This window comes from Cinclus cinclus, chromosome 6 (genome assembly GCF_963662255.1).
Source record: "Cinclus cinclus chromosome 6, bCinCin1.1, whole genome shotgun sequence".
Classification (NCBI taxonomy): Eukaryota; Metazoa; Chordata; class Aves; order Passeriformes; family Cinclidae; genus Cinclus; species Cinclus cinclus.
The window spans coordinates 11,789,508-11,809,082 of NC_085051.1; the positions used below are offsets into that span (position 1 = coordinate 11,789,508).

Below are 19,575 nucleotides of genomic sequence, written 5' to 3' on the forward strand. Positions count from 1 at the left end.
TGTGTCTAGAACTACAGGAACATTTTATGTCATCCTTCTCTTGTCAGTAACCCTTGGTTTGAATGACCATGTAGGATGACTTAATTTCACATAAGTCTGTGATGAAAACTGTGTAACTAGTCCAGGGTTTCTGCAGTACTTTAGTTGATATATGAATCACGCCATGAATATTGGGGCAGGTAACTTTAGAAATACTGTTGATGTGTTCCTTCTGACTTCTTCTGCATCATGTTTACTCACCTTATTCTGTTTGTTTCTGTTTTACTATTCTTTCAGCACCCACAAGTCTGACTGTAATTCAGTTTGACACATTTCAGATCTGCATTTCTTCCAAGGGCGCAGTTACCTGAGTGGAAACTCACAGAAATGGTATAGCAGAAGTGAGGGCTCTGCTGTGCTGCTGCCAACTGCTGCTCTGCTCTGGAGTTCTCAGTTGCTCCTCTGTAGAGTTCTGTGGACCACAGACACCATCCTGCAAGGATGGCTTACTGTGGGAAAGATCCTCAGCCATGAGGGATGAGACAGACAGCATTTCCCTGGGACAGCTGGCCTAGCCAATGTCATATAATGCTCTGGGCACTGTGCAGAGAAAATCAACAATTAAACCTACTTTGACAGGGTCAAGGTAGCTTGGCATGGAAACAGTTGTGTTGCTGATAATGAGGACTTCTGGAAACCCAGGACTTCATCAGGTAGCCACATTGCATTATACACATTGCAGCCCTGGCTGGAAGTTCAGGCTTGTCTCTGCAATTACCTTTCTCTTGGTAGCTGCCTAGTCCCACAGGCCTTGGAGCATGGAATAAGATTTCTGCTTACAGGCAGCGTGATGCTCTCCCTTTTGGCACACAGAAATAAGGCACCAGGACCAACAGGAAACAGAAATTATAAAGATCCCTTTTGGGAAGCACTTATCCCTACATTGTGCTGTCCTGCGCAGTGAGCTGTTGTTTCTGTGTGAGAGGGGGCCAAAGGATAAGTGCCATAACACAGGAGAAAAGGGGGGATTCAGACAGATCCGAGAGGCTTGGGGGGTTTTGCAGTTGCTCCTGTAAGAAGGGACAGAACCTTTCTTACAAAAAGTGCTTATGTTCATATGCTTTACTACATCCACATGTGCCCTTTATTGTACATATATACTTGGTTTCATTTGGTAAGAGGATGACAAAATCTGATGTGGTAGATAAGGTTCTGCATGCGGACTTGTGGATCCTGAGCTATCCTTCTGAACCCTCTGACCTGCTGAGTGTCACATGCTGGAAACATAGCACTCTTTCTTATCTTTGGTCTGGTCTGTCTGGGATCCCAAACATTCTGGGATGGAGACCACTTCCTGCTTTGTGTGTGCAGCAGCTCTGCTTCATGCAGTGTGGTCCCTCTCAGCATGGGGATCTAGGAGGTACTGTAAACCAGAAACTAATAATGAGTCCTTTGACAAGAGCCTGGAGAAAGTGACAGTGGATTTAAATTCAATACTTACTGAGATTTTCATGGTTTAAATAGGGATGAAGTCTAAAATGAAACACTCTGGCTTTGAGCTAGTAATTGTCTTCTTGGAACCTTGGCCTTGTCTGACATGAGTTTTGTTTATGGGCATCCTGGCTGAAACTGGAGTTTACCAGTAATGTGAAGAAAAAAAAAAAAAAAAAAGAGAAGTGAAATATCTTACAGGTCCACTCTGTGCCCAAAGAACAAAGAGCAGGAAATTAAAATGATTTTACAAGGGTTTGATTTCTGTATGCACCCAAAAACTAGCTTAGAAATAAATGACGTTGAGGTTTAGGCTTCAAATAATAAGATGCAATGGGCTTTTGTGGCTGCCTTTTTCATGGGTCTCCCAGCAAGAAATGATTTCACACATTGTACAAGTCTGGGTAAGTTATGCCTAGTGAAGTGAGATTCACTCAACAAGTTGTTATTTATGGTTCTTATAGTGCACAGAATGTGCCAAAATTTAAAGTCCTTGATCTTTGCAGGAAGAGATGGTTTGTCAACACAGAGAGTGATGCTCCCAAGTAGTGAGGAAACAACAGCAAAGTTCTAAATAACAGCACCATGAGGTCGGCCTGGTTAGATATGTGCAGATAGGTTTGGGTATTTTTCCCCCCAGTAAGTTGATTATGTACTTTTTCTGCTTGAAATTGGGTGAGTAAATCCCTGCAGCTATTTGCTCACCTTCAAAAATGAATGTGATCTTTCAGAATTTTGCTTTCTGTGAACAGTGAAGAAGAAAACAGGGAAACAAAAATAATGATAAAGAAACTTGGATTAATAATAATAATAATAATAATAATAATAATATCACCACTATTAAAGAGGTAACTTAAGGCTCCAATTCCTTAAAAATCTGCTGAAAGCACAGCTGACGTGGTCTACCTCATCCCAGCTCTAATCACTCTCTCACTGGGAATCCCTGTTTATGTTCCCAACATTCTGCCTGTTCACCCCAACTCTGGAACAGTCCTGTGCCTGCCCACTGCAAAGGGGAAGCTGCTCTAGTGCCATCCTCTGGGGTCTGAAAGGCAGCAGATGCAAAACCAATGGGGCTTTGACCCATTGAACCAATGGGGCTTTCACCATTGACCCTGCTGCAGGCACAAAGGTAGCAACAGAAAATAAATAGAAAGCAAACACTGGAAGAAAAATATTTCTCTGCTTATTTTAGTTTTATGCTAGGGAAACAAATCTTTGGACGTGTTTGCTGAGGAGGTGATGTTGTATCCATGTGTGTGAGAACAGTCTCTTTGTCTTCTGCATGTTTGGAGAGGGAAAAGAAAAGCCCTGGACATAGCAATGCCCTTTTGTTATAACCCCATTTTTTGTAAATAAAAAACACTCCTGCTGTAATCCACTATATTGGGAAGGACTCTGAGGATATTTTGCTTACATTTCACATATGGGTCCAGTCCAGTGCCAGCCACAGTCAGTGGGAGTGTTTGGATGAGGCTTGTTTTTTGCTATGGATCCAAATCCTCCAGTATTCCTCTCTGTGACCTTTAGAAAACTTTTGGGGCTGTGAAATGTTTCCAGAGAGACCCTGCTCTTTAGAAAAAAAAAAAAACAACTTTTCATTGCTGTGAATTTTGGTTTTATATGAGCTATTTCAGCTACTTCTCAGTGAAGCAGGAGCACAGGCCTCAGGGAAAAAACCCTAACCCTACTCCTCCCCATGGTATTTTGCACTGCAGGAGGAATCTGTCTTCCAGCACAGCTGTAGAAAGTCCAAGTGGATCCCAGACCTGACCAAAGGTTACAGGCTGGAGACAGAAACACTGACTAATACAGGACAGAGCATAAATATGTAAATAGTGGGGAAGTCAACCCACAGGCATGTCTCGGTTAACTCTGGAGCAGAAGAGGAGCAGAGTGTACTTGCCTTCAAGGGCAAGGGCTTTCAGAACACACAGCAGTGTTTCCCTATTCTCATGCACAGATGCAGCTCAGGGCTGTCTGTGCTATGCCCAGGATGCTCAAGGAGTGGTGATGCTTCTCCTCATGTTTGAATCTGTTGTTTTGGGGCCATGCTGGAAAGTGGCAGCAAGAGGTGAGAGGTAGCCTGGTCCCCATTTCTTAGTGCCTATCTCAAAAACATCCTTTAACCTAGTGGCCAAAATCATAGCATGATCTTGTAGCTCAAGTTTAAACATGCAAATTTAAATAAGAGATAAGTGGCAATGTTTTAGTAGTAAATCATTGCTCCTCAGTCCAGTAGCAAGGTCAAGTGGAAAAGCAAGAATAGCTAAACTCTGGGGCAGATTACTAAACTGCAAGCTCATTCTCTATTTCCTTATTGTTCCTTTTTTATTAACAAAAGTAGGATTTAATTCTTACGAATTAAACGAATGATTAAACAAATCATGGCCATGAGACAGGTCTGAACAGTTTTACCAACTGCCTGGGAATGCTCCTTTCCAGTAGCTGTCATCTTGTAAAGCTTATAAAGTCTGACAACTCGCAGCTTAAAAGGTGAAAACATGTATTAGCACAGAGAGAAGTATGCTTGGTACACAGATGTGAGCTTTGGCCAGCAATAAAGACTTCCTTTACTTTCCCCATCACAAAAACCTCCAGAAAAGGAAAGGTGAGAGAAATTTGACAACAAATACATGCTAGGAACCAGCTTGAGAGGGAGAATTTACTGCTGCCAGTCTCTGACTGATCTGTACCATTTCTGAGCACAGGCTACAGGGTCTTGGTAGCTTTTCAATTATCAACTGTGCATTAAAGATGATATTTGGAGATGAAAATTACTGCACCTGTGGAATGTGTAATAGCTCATAGATCTTCTGTCTAAACCCAGGAGAAGTATGGATGGCTGACATTTCTTCTGGTATTTTTATCCAAAGAACTTGAAGTGCTATCTTAACACTATCAGGATTATTGTGCTTGTCTGGTCTGATATGCTGAAGTTAAGCTAGAGAATTTGTTTTGTTAATTCCTGCAGTGGAAGGAATGAGCCCTTATATAATTATCCAAAATACATTTATGCCTAGTAGACAGAATTTATTCTACACTAAAAACATCCATTTCTCATGTACGTAACCAGAGAGTTTCTGTTTCCTCCAGTGAGAGCCAGACCAGCCCCTGTTGAGGGGGCTAGCAGAGATTCTTGAGAAAAATTTTGCACTTTACTCCTTCTTCTCAAGAGATAATTAAATTTTGTACCACTTGGATTACTTTCTCCAGCACTTAGATTGTGTGATGGCTGATGCCAACAAAGCAGCTGTACATGGACAGTAGGAAAATGTGTGTCAGGAAAAAGGGACAGACCAAGAAACAAAATGAACATTCAAAGTCTCTGGCTTGTTTAATATTCCACAGTCCCAGAGAAAACAACCTAATAGTGACATTTTTAATGTGCAGTTAACTCCAATGGCATTTTTAATATGCCATGTCCCAAGAAGGGTAGAGCTTGTATAATTTTCCTTTTCTTTCTTCCCTCCACTCCTACTTTTCATTGGTATTTATTTATGTCACTCCAGGCCTTGGCCAATGTTCTACACTGGGAAAACATAATTTTTCCACTTCCAATTTGTGTAAAAAAATTCTCTCTCCCTTCCCAATGAAAGGAAATGGGATAGGAAGACAACCACCATGCTGCTTGATAATTCCCTTTAGGATTGCTTATTGGAACAATATGGCAGTAAATTGCAACATCGTCCCAACTTGACTTTTTGCTCCTTGCAAGAGGATTTAGATTCCCTCTTTGCATCTTTTGAATGAGACAGATTAGGGAGAGATTATTCCTCTCCTCATTGGTTACTACCTAGAAAAATACTTCATCCTGCTCTACAGCTGTCCTGCTGTTAACAGTGGGGCAATGGCCTGGGAATCTGAAACTCCCAGTGTGAGCAGGGACTAGTGGGAGCAAAGGTCCCAGTGTGGAAAGAAGAAGGAGTTAACTCTCCTCTGGAGCATCTGTGCAGAGACCACCTTTGTTCGGGATTCCTGCTAACAAATTGTCCCGCAGGAAAGGGATTGGATAACTCTGCGTATACAAAGGGTAACTTCACACTTGGAAATGTCGGGTCTGTGTTTTCTTGCAACCACCTGATAAAACTTTGGCAGGTAGCTGATGTGACAAAGCAATGGCTTTTCCCCCCAGATCCCATTTTCTTGAAAAGGCAAGTCCTCATTCTGTGGGATGGGACACTTTGCATGTCTCTTTCTCCAGGGGCTTTCATGTGCCTCGCTTACACACAAGTATTACAGGGGTAAAAAATAATGGCTTTGTTAATACCACATTCCCCTTTAATCATCTGTTCTCTGCTTTCTTTTAAATTAAGTATTTCAAAGCTACTCTCTGAGAGAGAGCGAGCTTTTCTAACAGTGTTCTCTGCTCTGCAGCTCTCAACTCCATGGGATGCAGCCTTGATCTTTGCACGAACTAGGGTTGTGCTTTACAGATTCTCTGTGGGACCCCACACTTGTCACTTGGGTGTTCCCAAAAGGTGGGGGCTGGTTGTGAAAATGCAGCTCTTACTGAGCTAAAATGTGGCAAATGATGTAATTTTTGGAGATTGTTGCAAAATTTGGATGAGAACAAAAAAGAAAGCCTCCTGTATAGTCAGAATGAACTTGCACTCACTTCTTTGATATGTCCTAATGAGTTGTTTAATTATGAAACTTTGAAAATATGAATTGCTTTATGTGACTGAAAAATCCATTTGCTTTAATAAAAAAGAACCTCGGAGGGCACATCATCTTTCATGCTGTCCATCTCTGTTAAGCTGTGGGAATGTGTTCAGTCAGTGTCAGTGATGGATGCTGGTAGGGTAAAACAGCACAAGCCAGGAGAGGATGTTGCACACCTAAAGCTGAAGGGGATGTGGCCAGAGAAGAGTTTATCAATGAAGATGCTGCCCACTCAGTCTTCTATCAAATATGAGGATGGGGAACCAGAAAAGGAACACAGATGATGACACAAAACATTGGGCAAGTCTGCTCTGTGAACTGTGCTTGTTATCACTGCAGTGAGGTAAACCATGGCTCCACGAATCAAAGTCAGGGAAAACAATTCCAGAAACAGGGTTGTAACCTTTGGTTCATCATAAAAAATCTCCTACTAGGAATCATCAGTGGCACAAAGGCATTGCTGCCTGTGCTCTCCATAACTCACCTTCAGTAGTCACTGGACCTCTCCCAAAATTAAGTGCGTCACTGGTGCCCCACTGATAAGGAACTGCAGCACTGCTTCTGCCAGACAGGTGAGGACATAGTTGGATTCCTTTATGAGAATTTTACAACCTTGGCTGTTCTGCTGCCCTGTAGAAACCACCAGATAAAGGCTGAAGTGTGACTTGTTACTTGTAAAAGAAGGCTTAGCTTTGGGTTTAGCTCCTTTTCATGGGCCAAAACAACCAGTAAAGCCGCGTGAAGCTTAAACAGCTTCACTCTTTGAGCTGTAAGTATAGTTAAAAGATTTTGCAAAGGACAATAACTGATAATTGGGCTGATGTGATGTGGAAAATATGCATTTCCTCTTCAGACTCAGTGCCCCTCTCTCCCTGCCAGTGTTATCACTTGTTTGCATTCCATGAGATATCACAAAGGTCACTTGCAGCAAATATGTCAGCATTCAAATTAGGGGAGCCACTGTGGTTGGACTCTGCCCTTCACCCCAGGCAGAAGCAAAGTTTGGTTCTCACTTCTGCATCAGGCTGCTGCTTGCCAGGTTCGGGAAGCCTGGCTTGGGTGGAGTGGATGACCTGGAGGCTTAGGGCACAGGGTACAATGGCAGTGCTGCTGGGTTTTCAGAGCAATCACCCACCCTAGGAAGCGTTCACTTGTTGAGCAAGGTTCTTGCTTTGTCAAGCTCCTGGGCAGAGTGCAGGATTTTCACCTGCTGCTGTACTGAGTTGTTACCTCACTGCTGGTAATACATGTGAATATATATGTGATTCTGGGTAACAGATGTTTCAGCCCCGAACAGACAGGGGAGATCTGTTGATTGTGCTTTAGGGAGCTCTTTACCCAGTGCCAGAGGTTGACTGTAGCAACAATTCTTGCGGTGTGTATGATGATTAAGTTGTGAAATGTTCAGAACTGGCCGCTGAATTTGAGATGAGCCAAATGGTGATCACGGGCTCACTGTGATCCTCACAGGAATTGTACCTGTTCCCATCTATCATCATATTTACACTGGAGAATTCCTAATTTTACTCAAACTCTAGGAGCAGAGCCTTCCATTGGCAGGTTTCCTGTGCCATCAAGAGAAAAAGTAACCTAAAATATGCACAAAAATATTGTCTCTGTTTCCTGAAAAGAAGGATATTGGGTGCTGATCAGAGATACAGTAGTAGCTGCTTAGTTTAGGCCAACTACTAAAGACCTCATGTAGTGACTCTTAGTTCACCTCTTATTGTTTGCTGTATAAAATAAATCACAATGCAAAATATTACTCTGGCTTTTACAGCCCAAACTCATGCAATTTTTCATGTAATATGAACCCACTATTTTGATTTTAAACATCTTATTGATTAGTCTAGAGAAATCAGATTTATTAACAGGAAATTCAGCAACTTCAGAACGCTCTTTTAGGTCACATATGCAACCACTCCATCCTAAACTTCCTGCAGACACCCAAATTTTCACAGATTCACTTGAAGGTCAGGTGAGGAGAAGTGCTTAGCAGCAGCAGTGCACCCTGTGCACCCCTACATAAAGTTGGACCCTTTACAGAAGGATTCTGCCACAGGGAATTTTCAATCCAGGATGTTAAAGTCTAATTATTTGACTTAAAAAATAACTTATATTCTTAAAATTAAAAATTTTATTAATAATACATTAACATGAAACTACAATATTTATTAGCTTCAAAAATTACACTCTCTAATTCGAAACCACCTTAGAAAGGCTTGAAGGAATCTCTGTAGTTTGCCCAGCCCCTGAAGGGCTTCTAGAAAAGTAAAAAATTATTCAAATTTCCAAAGCTTCAACATGTCTTGCTGATGAGAAGCTGCCTTTGCAGCAGCCTCTCCCACAGCAGTCATGGAACTCGTGGTTCAGAAGGTGTTATCATGTCTTGAGGGCTGGTCTGATTAACACAGAAGCAGGAGAATAAAGGTCTTTGAGGCTTCATTCCAGCAAAGTATTTCAGCACAATGAAAGTAAATTAAGGCTGAAACTTCTGCTGAAATACTGTGTTGGATCAAAGCCTAAAACAGTGATTTGCATGTCCCCTCATGCTTTAATTGGTGAGGCGAGACATGAACTGATTGTAACTCCTGCTGCTCTGTAATCATTGGAAATAATTATTTTATTAGTGCTCAGATAATTTACTGGATTAGAATTAATTTGGGTCAAACAACAATACGTTAAGCCCAAATTCTGATGTTTGTTTTGGTCATCATATTTTTCCTCTCAGGTACAGGTAAATATACTTGTTGTGGAGGAAACTTCTCAGTTTGGGAATTATTCCTGGTAAAACTGTGGTTTGTTTCTGTCTGCTTAGCAGCAGTGGCTGAAGTGTAGAGCACTGGTTATATTTGATTTCCATCTGTGCCACCAGTGGGCTTTGAGCTTCTGTCACCTTCAGCTGTCCTGGTGTGTGACCTTCCCTCCTGCAGCTGCAGCCCCTCTCAGCACCTCTGGTACTGACAGAAGAGGGGAAATTGGCATCAGACAGCCTCATGTCCTTCCATCTGCCTATAGCAAAAGGGAGGAACGAGTTTCACCTTGGGACCTAATAATTTGGCTGTGTGTGTGTGTGATAGCTTTAGTCATGTTTATATTAAATGGTTTTCCCTGATCCTTGTATTGTTCAGCCCAGACAGTCACTGTCTTGTCCCTTAATTTTACATCCTGGCCCCTTTGCCCTCAGTTTCCTTTTCACCTGTTCATCAGGCTCGTTTTGTCTCCCTCCCTTCCCAGTTCTACCTTCCAGATCTTCATTTTACCTTCTTGCATTTCATTCAGTCTTTTCCCTGCTTTCCTTTCCTTTTCTTCTCTTCCCTTCCCTCAGGTTCCCTGCAGGAAGATGATGATCCCTTTCTCCCAGAGGAGCTTTCATTTCTCAGTGTAGCCCAAGGCTACAGAGGGAGGTCTTGTTTAGTGCTAACAATTTATTCTGAAGAATTTAGCAGCTAATAAGCTAAATAAGTCTCTTTTTATTATGCACAAGAAATATTATTTTAAGATGGCTTCTAACATAGCCAAATCAGAGTGAGTTTAGACATCACTACGTAGGAGTCCTTGGCACACAGGGCACTCCCTCCTTCACAAAAAAAAGTGCAGCAAAGATGTTTAATATAACAAAATAATGTATAATTTCATTTGGTTTTGAAAGCAAACTGATCTGCCGTCAAGCAAGGGGGAATTGCATCAGTTGATCTCCTGAGGCTTCTTCCTATCTGAATTACTTTGATTCTATATAGCTTTGCTTTAAGTTGGAAACCAAAATTATTATCCAGAGGCAGACATACAAGCTCAAAAACATCAGTGAAAACAAGTCAAATTTTGAATCCATATAATGTAAAAATAGTGCCTTACAAATGCAAGCAATCCTACAAATGGGGAGGCATCTCAGAGCCATCAGGAATTGCCTTATGGGGTAATTCTTCGTGTTCAAAAAGCTGCAAAAACATGCAATTTCTTCATTTTGAGTCAAAAGACAGGAATTGAAGATTTTTTCCCTTTTAAAAATCCTAGAAGTGGTAACACAGAAACAGCAGTAATTTTGTATAGGAAGAAACACTATCATGTCTGATAGTTTTATACTGGCTGGAAAACTGGAGACATCCTGCACCATTATAGCAAATGAACTCTTGGATTCTTATTTTCTTCCTCTCTGCCCTTTTTAGTGAGTTGGTGGTATATGGGTTAACAAAAAATGTACTTTCACAGCACAGAACGCCGGGAATGAAGGACAAATTATTGATGTGGGGGCTCAGGGGGACTCAGGAGCAGAGCACCTGGGGATCAGGGGGAGTCCTGGAGCTGAGCACCCACCATTTGGAGCAGGGAGAAACCAGGAACATGTCCCCATTGTCAGCCAGCTTTTCCAGGGCCAGGGATCCTCCAGGGCTTCCTTCAGAAGCTGACCTGCAGGAATGCTGCAGGAGCTCATTGTAGACAGCTGGAGTTGGGAGACTGTCACTTCTGACACTTAGAAGTTTTCATTCAGCATCTTGTCCCTGATGTTATTACTTAGTCTTATCAACCTGATTAATAATGCTGATTAATAATTTATTCCCAGGCACCCAGAGAAACCATTATTTTTTCAGAGTCTTAGAGTGCATTGTGTCTGGCACAGCACAGCACTGCTCCGAATTACTGCCAGCACAGCAACAGCAGTGCTGCCAGCACTCCATCTCCACCCAAAGTGTATCAGTCTGCACAGTTCTTACTTCCACTTGTCCTTCACTTGATGCTTTTCAAGTTTTCTACTTCGTCCTTTCCACCTCTGCAGCTTGTACGTGTTGGAGGGCAGATGGGCTGAGTCCTTGGCCTGTAGCCTTTCCCCAGAGTCCTCTGCAGACCTCTCAGACTATTTTATCTTGCAGAGCTGTCACTGACCTCTGTCAGAGAGTGGAGTTAATCCAGGATTAGGAGAGGCATGGAAGGGTGCAGGAGGGAAGTGTCAGTGATCTGGTTTTGTCATGCAGTTCATCAGCACCCAAGGGTAGGAGCACAAAAGCAGAGCCATGGCCTGTGACGAGGAGACATCTGGGTGTGTAATACCCATGTGGGTCAAGGGATTACACCTGGGAAGGACAGAGCCTCCAGACTCCAACATCCAGTGGGAGGAAACTCTCCTGAGCAGTCAAGGGATGTGTGTCAGCGAAGTAACGCAGTCTCAAAGTGGTTGTGGGCTGGAGCATGAATGTGTCAACAGGGCAGATGAAAGACTTCTGCAAATGTGGACAGAGCAACAACATTTCATCAGCAGGGAGAAATGAGGAACAAATAAAGGTTGTGGAAAAGTAAACAGTGGAAACACTTTTTTGTGAATTTACATTTTTGGCTAGGTTTCTCAATGTGAGGAAGCAGGGAGCCCAGATTTGGTGAGTTGGTCCCAGTCCAGGGCACAGTCCAGAGCACTGGCACAGCACAGAGCTGGCACCAGCCCCAGGTGACAGAGCTGCTGTGTGGCTTGGCCATGCCTGTAAGGGGTGGCCTCCCTCCTCTCCAGGCTGAGGAAGCTTGTCTGTCCCTCAGGGAAAGTAGAGGAAGGGAAGGGATATTCTTGGCTTCTCCTTCAATGGAAATGCCAAACTGACTGAGGAGATGCATGTGAATAGTAAGGTGGCACCAGGGAGCCAAATCAGCAAGTGGTTGTCTGTGCTGGAGGCTAAATTATGGATTTGGGAGATACTCAGTGTGTGATGCTCCCTTAGGCCTGGGATAAGTTCTAGGTGTGGAGGGAGAAGCAGGAAGGAATATGACTGTTGACTATTTTTAGAAAGAAAAGAGAGTTATCAAGGGTATTTGTGGAATATTTCTATTGTGAGTAGAAGGTGTAACTGAATATGACTTTAGCGATTTGAGGGAGTTGGTGACTTGCAGTGTCCAACAAGCCACAGTCCTTGAAACAAACACAGCCAGCACCAGTATCCCAGCCAGGGCAGTGTCCATCCCTTGCTTGACAGCTTGTCCTTCTCAGAGTGTGCTAATTGTGCTGTGAAAGATACAGATACAGTCTAGGCTTGGGGTTATTTGTTGGTTGGCCAACCCAGAAATTGCAACCAGACATTCTCCCTATCTAAAGGACAGAAAAGGTTCTTGTTAAGTCACAGTGATTTGCTCTTTCATGTAGACTTACACTGTGTTCATAAGCAGCCTCCAAAATTCAGCTGAGTCACAGCTATGTCTGAAATTCTGGTGCCTCAGCTCTTAGTCTGAACTTGTGTCTCCCCAGCCAGAAACACAACAAGAAAAATGTTCCACGTGCTATCACGAGAAAATTTTGGGGAACAAAATATCCCAGAGGAACATAAATCAACTTTGAGTGGGAAAGCAATGCTATGTTTTGCCTGTAACATGATAAAGGATCTCTTCAAGAGAAATTTGTCATTAAGAAACATCTCAATATACTTGTATAATCTTGTATTACTAGAACAAGATCAAACACTGAGGGTTTTGTTGTTTTTTTTTTTTTCATCTAGTAAATAAAAGGCATAGAGAGACTCAAAACCTTGGCAAATTCCAAATAACTTTTTTACAAGATGACAACCATGGAAACAGAGAAGTGTTTTCCGGTAGAACAACAGCTAGAATATTATGCAGCATTCATGTAAAGCTGCACAGACCAAATGGAAAAGCCCATTCTCCAAACCAGCTCTCTAGAACTGCCCTAGAGAATTAAGAGAAAATATTTTGAAAAATCTTTGACTTTTCTATTGCTTTACTTTGTGTGCTTCACACACCTTAAAAAAATAAACAATCTATCTGACCTTACTGCTTAATTCTCATAAACAAGAATAGTTGGATAATGTGTGGGTTGCACATTTTTAAAAGGAAAAACTGGAGCAGACTTGGTTTCCCAGGGTAGGCCTTTCTTTTTTACTTTACTGGTTCTCATCAATAATATCCCTTTAAAAGGTTCTGATCTGTATTTTAGAGATTTAGGCTGGAGGTTCTTTTACACCCATCACCTCTGAATTTTATCTTACAAACTGTGAAATTTCACTGAAGTGAAAGGTGTGTATCCGTTCTAAATATAAGTTTTTCCAGCCCTGGGCAGAGAGACACGGGCACTTTGTGCAAGCAGGAGTTTGGTGACAGTGGTGGGAGTCCAGGAGGAATGGCAGCATGAGGTTTTAGGGGCTGACAGCTCAGAGGGAATGTTTCATGGGGTTGAGATGTTCCACAAGGAAGGATTTTCTGAGGCTGAAATTGAAGAGCTGTGTGCAGAATCCCGAAGTGAAGATGCTGAGGTGTTGACTGGGTGCTGGCGTGACTTGTGGGGTGCTGGCAGGGCAGAGCTGGGTGCTGCCACAGGACACCCCCACCAGGGCTGCTCCCTGTGCTCTGCCATGCCTTGCCCCAGCCAGCTTCCAGGAAAGCTCGGGAAGAGATTCCAGTGTCCTGGGCTGGAGCCTGAAGCCTCCCCTAGTGTGGGAATAGCACGCACAAGAGGATGTAGGGGCTGATTGACGTCACAGCACTGCGTGTAAAACAACATGTTACAAAAGGGCATTTTATAGAAAGGAAAAAAAATACTCACTGAAGAGCAGAAGAATCTTTGTCTTCCTGCTTTTAGCTTAACATGGCTCTTTTTTTAGTTGCTCAGCTAAGATTTGTAGTAGGTGAAAATGCCAGGGAGTCACCGAAGTGATCTTGAGAAAGTGGTGGGAATCTGTACCGCATTCCATGGCTCTTCCAAAACACACCGCTGTGCTTGTTATGGTAGATGCTTGAGACCAAAATATGAGGCAATGGCAGCACCATTGCCAGTTATATATAAAAATATAAATTAGAGAAATGCATCATTTTACAAGAACCTTGTGTCAGGCAACATATGTTATAAACCCATGCTGGAATTGTCTGATCTTAAAGGAAGTGTCAATTAAAACCAAGCTAGCAGATTATTTACAGTAAAACACAAGGATTTCTTCTTCCCCAACTTTTTCTCTCTTTGTTTCCTATTTCTCACTTTTCTCATTCAGCAAACTTTGAATGTAAATCACTGACAGGAACAAACAGGTGAAACCTTTTCTCTGATCTTGGAACAATCCACAACTGAAGTAAGAAAAGGCTCATGAAGGTTGTTCTGGTGGAGGTCTGATGCCACCTAAAGTCTCCATCAAGCCTTGCAGCAGAAGAAATGAGCATCTCCCCCCAGCATTTTAAAGCAGTAACAGCTCTGCAGTTGTTATTTATAGTTCTTTGTGGCTACAATAAACACAGCAGAAGTTTGCAATGCAAGAAAATTAGTTCAGGCATGTTGGATCCAAATTTCTGTCATCTCAGCTTGCAAGAGGCAGACGTTGTAGCTGTGATACGGAGAGCTTGTCTTTATACCCCTGATGTTAAAACTCACTTGGTAATGATATTCCTTAATTTTTAACATTTGGAAACCATGTGACTGCAAAAGGAAATCAGATTCAGTAGATGGAAGGACAACATATGCATGACATTTTCCATAATATCAAGCCTTAAACTTTAGGAGATACCAACCTGTGTTTTAGAGTACTCTGCTGAGCAGGATCAATACCTTTATCACTGAAGCTGGTTAATAAAATGTATTATAATGCCCTTTAAAATGTATTATAATAAAAATATGCTGTCGTCAAAAAAATACACAATCTTTGAATAAAATGTTGCTTTCATCAGCTTTCCTTTGGAATAAGTTCTGATTGTTGGGGGCTTTTTATATCTGATTTGGTACAGTTTTCCTTAAGGATTTTTTTTTTTCAATTTTATTTTAGTTTTCATTTTCCTTTGTTCATGCATTAGTGCTTGACTTAAGAACATTGCTGTTACACATTTTTATGATTACTACTGATGTGGTCGTAACAGCCAAGATCTGAAGTTGCTTTTGGGTTTTAAGCATTGCTCAAAGTGGCTGCTTTTGAGTGCTTTTGGGAACATTGAATCTTGACTTCTAAATCAAACCATTCCCTGACTGCTATACAACACATGGATTCCAGTTTGAAACAAAGAGATTCTGGTTTTGTACCTTTAATTTGAAGTCTGCTGTGAACTGCCACACTGCACAGTACAGAGAGGGTAGGGACTAGAAGGGGACCAAGGCTGCCTGAAGTCACAAGTGCTGGAGAGGCAGCACCCGGGGCACTTGTATTTCAACAGGCTGAGTTTCTCAGCAGGTGGAAGGTGTTGTGAGCCAAGAAAAGCCTTTGCTAATCTGGTTGTTCCTCTCTCCCCAGCACCCTGTCGAGCTGCTCCCATGCTGTAGTGGCCCTGCTGTACCCCTTCTCCTGGCAGCACACCTTCATTCCCGTCCTGCCCTCATCCATGATTGACATCGTGTGCTGCCCTACCCCCTTCCTGGTGGGACTGCTCTCCAGCTCCCTGCCCAAACTCAAGGACCTGCCCGTAGAGGAGGTAGGAGCCGGCACCACAGCTGTTTGCCTGGAGTAAAGCTGGCCTCTCCTAGGAGAGGGTGGCCACTGGGACATAAATCCTCACGTTTAATTTTTAATCTACCTCTTTGTTTCTTCTCTGCCTGGTTCTCATTGGCAACTGCTTCTTGGCAAAACTGCAGCAGTAGCTTTATTCTTCTCTTTTATTCTGCCCCTCTTCCATACCTGGCACCTTGTCAGAGACAAGTGAATATTTACCTGGTCACCAGTAAGTAGGGTGTAAATATGTTGCTTTGTTCTGGAACAAGAGGAAGCCATCTGCTGTGACATTTCTTAACCTTTATGGAAGCCGTGCATGAAGCCATAGTCCACACAGGAAAAAAAAAAAACCTTTAACAATTTTAACTTCTAAGACTCTGCTGATACTATATTGGAAATCAAATGAGAGTTGCACTTCATCACCTCTTCCAGTGAAATACAACAAAAATACTCAAGGACACACTCTCTTCTGTCTTGCTCCTTTTTGTTTCCTGTCATTTTTTCAAAGGAATTTTTTTGTGCTTGCTTCCAAGGCCCTATGTGTCTCTGGCCGACATAAATCTCTGCTGTTTTCCTTCTGCTTTCCTAACGTTGCTCTTCCAAATCTTCCCAGCTCCATCTCTCAGCTTTGCTGCTTTGTTATCATGAATATTTCACACCCTTACCCCGTGGAATCCCCATTGCCTCCACACTGCTTTCTTTAAACCCCGCTGAAACACTTTCCAATTGCACGTTAACAAAAATGATTAGTTATAACTTGCATAAATTTAAGAAAAAACCCTTTTAGCTTTTTTTAATATATTAATCTAGTATGAGATCTGTTGTGTCTATGTTAAATTAGACTTGTAGCTCTGAAGAAAACCTTCATGTTGTTTCACAAAGCACACAACCTCTTGTTTCACAATAGGAATTTGAATCATGCTGAGGCTTGTTCAGCAGATGATCTTTTGCTATTAAAAAGCAATGTACAAATGAATGTTTTTCTGTATCTTCAGATACATTTCACTGCAGTGTTTTCTTTTCTCTAGGCTTTGATGGTTAACCTGGGATCTGATCGATTCATCAGACAGGTAAAGCACAGCTCAGAATGCTGCCATGCAGTCTAGCAAGCTGTTTACTCTTAGAGTATGACTGGGTTTCTTTGATCAGAGGGATTTGGCAGGAATTGTGTGTGCAAAGGGAAAACGATGAATGAAAAAAGAAGAGTTTTCATTTTCTGTTCCACCTGCAAATAAGAACTTCTCAGGTATACAGAAGGGATTGAGGCTGCGAATGTCAGAAGGAATCAAGAACTCTATTCGCAGTGGAAACAAAAGAGTGGAAAGAAAATCCAAAGATAATCACATCACCTTAGCAAGAAAACTGTTGGAGGTGAAAAGCACAAAAATAGCAAAGAAAATTACCGAGTGAGACCACAAAAGTGGAGAATATGAATATTAATGTGATAGGAAAAGCAGGAGCCTTGTAAACAAGGAGATGAGGGATCACCATCTCCTGACAGTCATGTGGCACTAAATAATTGCAAACCAACAATCTGCAGGTTGGATGAGGAAACTTTTGTGTTTGATTCCCTGGCTGGTGAACAGTGGCTGCAGCGCTAATGCTTCTGTACCTACTTGGCTTCTGCTGAAAAAGCATAAAATAAGATGAAGAGAGCAATGGGGCAAGACCCAGAAAACAAGACAGGCTACAAAACAGTAAGAACAACTGTCAAGGGCCAAAGGAGCTGCCTAAAACCAACTACAGCAGCTGTGTGTACACCTAGCAAGGCTTCACATGATGTATATTTAGTTAAACACAACTGTTTGGACTCTTTGTCATGTAAAGAGCTGATTTCACATTTCTGTGTTTACCTGCTCTTTGGATTATCATTCCTGACTTTAATTTTATTAAGAGTGACAAGAAATTTTGTTTAGAAGTATTTGTTAGTTGCACATAGATTCTTATTCTTTTATTTATGTAGTCATGACAGTAGCAGATACAAGTATTTTTCATCTGAATTCTAAACCATTTGGAAGTATTTGCTGTAGTTCCTACATAGATTATTGTGGCTTAAATTTTTTTTTCCCCTCTATCAGATGGATGATGAAGACACACTATTACCTAGAAAATTGCAAGCTGCTCTGGAGCAGGCTCTAGAGAGAAAGAATGAACTGATAAATCAGGATTCAGATAGTGATTCAGATGATGGTAAGTTCATTTGGAAACAGAAATTTATGTAATAAAACCAATGTAGGTAGAATTGTGACTTTCCATGCAGGAGAAACAAAGATGGGACTTGAAGTCTCAAATACCCTTGGTGACATCAAAGGCTGTCTCTGAGCAAACAGGGAATGAGACTGACGGTATCAGCCCACAGTGATACCTCCCCCAAGATTTATTTTAATTTCTTTGTAAATGACATGGACTCCCCTGGGTCCTTCTGAACCTTTGCTCAAACAGAGGTTTGCAGTTAACTTGGCCTGAACTCAATCCAGATATCTCCAGCCTTAGGGGTACGTCTGAGTTTGGAGTTGCTCTTGGCACTCATTATTTTCAGGGGAGAGAAGCAGGTACCACCAGAAAAGAATTTTAGTCCAGGAGGGGTTGGGTTGTCTCTGAAGGTTCATATTTCTCTTCAGCAGTGATAAAAAAACAGCCCAGGGTGAATTGAGATGCCTGTGGTTAAAAGGCATGAAACAGGCCCCTATTCAGTTTTTGAAATTTATTTCTAGTCAAATGTATTACATATAAAAGACTGATTTAACATCTCAGAAACAATGAAAACCCAAATTCTACAACAGACCATTTTTGACCAGTTTTTGGTACAGGCTTATTATCCTTAGGGAGAAATATTTTCATGCTGAGTCAGTCATTCAGAAGTTTCTGAAGAGAACTTGCTCAGGAGTAAAAATCGGAAGTCTGATTTTGATGAAACACCCATCAAATATTTAATTTTCTGAGCTGTTTCCTGAGGATTTGTAATGCCTGGCTCTTGGTCCCAGAACACCAATTCTGCAGACTGGCACTCGTGGTTATGGCACTGCCACCCTCTCCACCTGCATGCAGGTGTGCAGGGAGCCGCTGCAACTCCTGCCAGATCAGGGAACCGGGACATGCACAGCCTGGCCCTGCGGGGATAATGCTGACAGCTCTGGTAGCAGCTGATTGTGGTGTCTTATTGCCGCCTTATTTTGCAGAATGTAACACCCTGAATGGATTAGTGTCTGAGGTTTTTATCCGATTCTTTGTGGAGACAGTTGGCCATTATTCCCTGTTCCTAACCCAGAATGAAAAAGGAGAGCGTGCCTTCCAAAGGGAGGCTTTCCGTAAATCTGTGGCTTCCAAGAGTATCCGCCGCTTCTTGGAAGTTTTCATGGAATCCCAAATGTTCGCTGGCTTCATCCAGGACAGAGAGCTGAGGAAATGCAGGGCTAAAGGTAAGAGTGGGTGTCTCCCCTGCGGGTTTCGCTCGGATTGCGGCAACGTGGGCTCCCCGGTAAAGCGGAAACACATCCCTAAAATGCTGCCCGGTTACCGGAAGGTCGCTGGGAGCGGAGGCTGCCGGGGCCGGGAGTCGGGAGCGGGATCCGCCGGGCACGGCTCACCCCGGTTCCTGTCTCCGTCCGCCGCAGGGCTCTTCGAGCAGAGGGTCGAACAGTATTTGGAAGAGCTGCCGGACACGGAACAAAGTGGAGTGAACAAGTTCCTGCGAGGCCTCGGTGAGGAAAATCTATAGAAGTATTTCTGAAATGAGTTTTCATGGTGGTGGAGGTTTTTTTTTGTTTTTTTTTTTTTTTTAATTTGAAAAAGCCGTACTCGAGGTGAAATGAGGTTGTCAGTTGGTTTCAGCGTGATGGGAATTACAAAAAAGGAAAAAGTGAAAACATAGTTAAAGGTGATAAAATCGGATTTAATTACGGTGCTTGTTAACGCTTTTATTTTCACGTGGGGACGGGGGAACCGAGCCATGATGGAGGAGCGGAACAGGAAGGTGTGGGAGCAGTCGGTGTTCGGTGACTCAGCTCTCCCTGCTGCTGCTGGGTGCAAGAGTCACCCCACAGCAATTACA

General features: G+C 42.5%; 1 protein-coding gene across 4 annotated transcripts in view; it reads left to right on the plus strand.

The window, feature by feature from the left end:
• DENND2B (DENN domain containing 2B) overlaps positions 1–19,575 on the plus strand; it is a 60,700-nt gene that overhangs the window by 39,564 nt on the left and 1,561 nt on the right. For all 4 annotated transcript variants that reach the window (XM_062494444.1, XM_062494443.1, XM_062494445.1 and 1 more), the window contains 5 exons: positions 15,330–15,507; positions 16,553–16,594; positions 17,603–17,714; positions 18,704–18,943; positions 19,139–19,225. In XM_062494444.1, the coding sequence (XP_062350428.1) occupies positions 15,330–15,507; positions 16,553–16,594; positions 17,603–17,714; positions 18,704–18,943; positions 19,139–19,225 (659 nt within the window). The remainder of the gene's footprint in view (positions 1–15,329; positions 15,508–16,552; positions 16,595–17,602; positions 17,715–18,703; positions 18,944–19,138; positions 19,226–19,575) is intronic.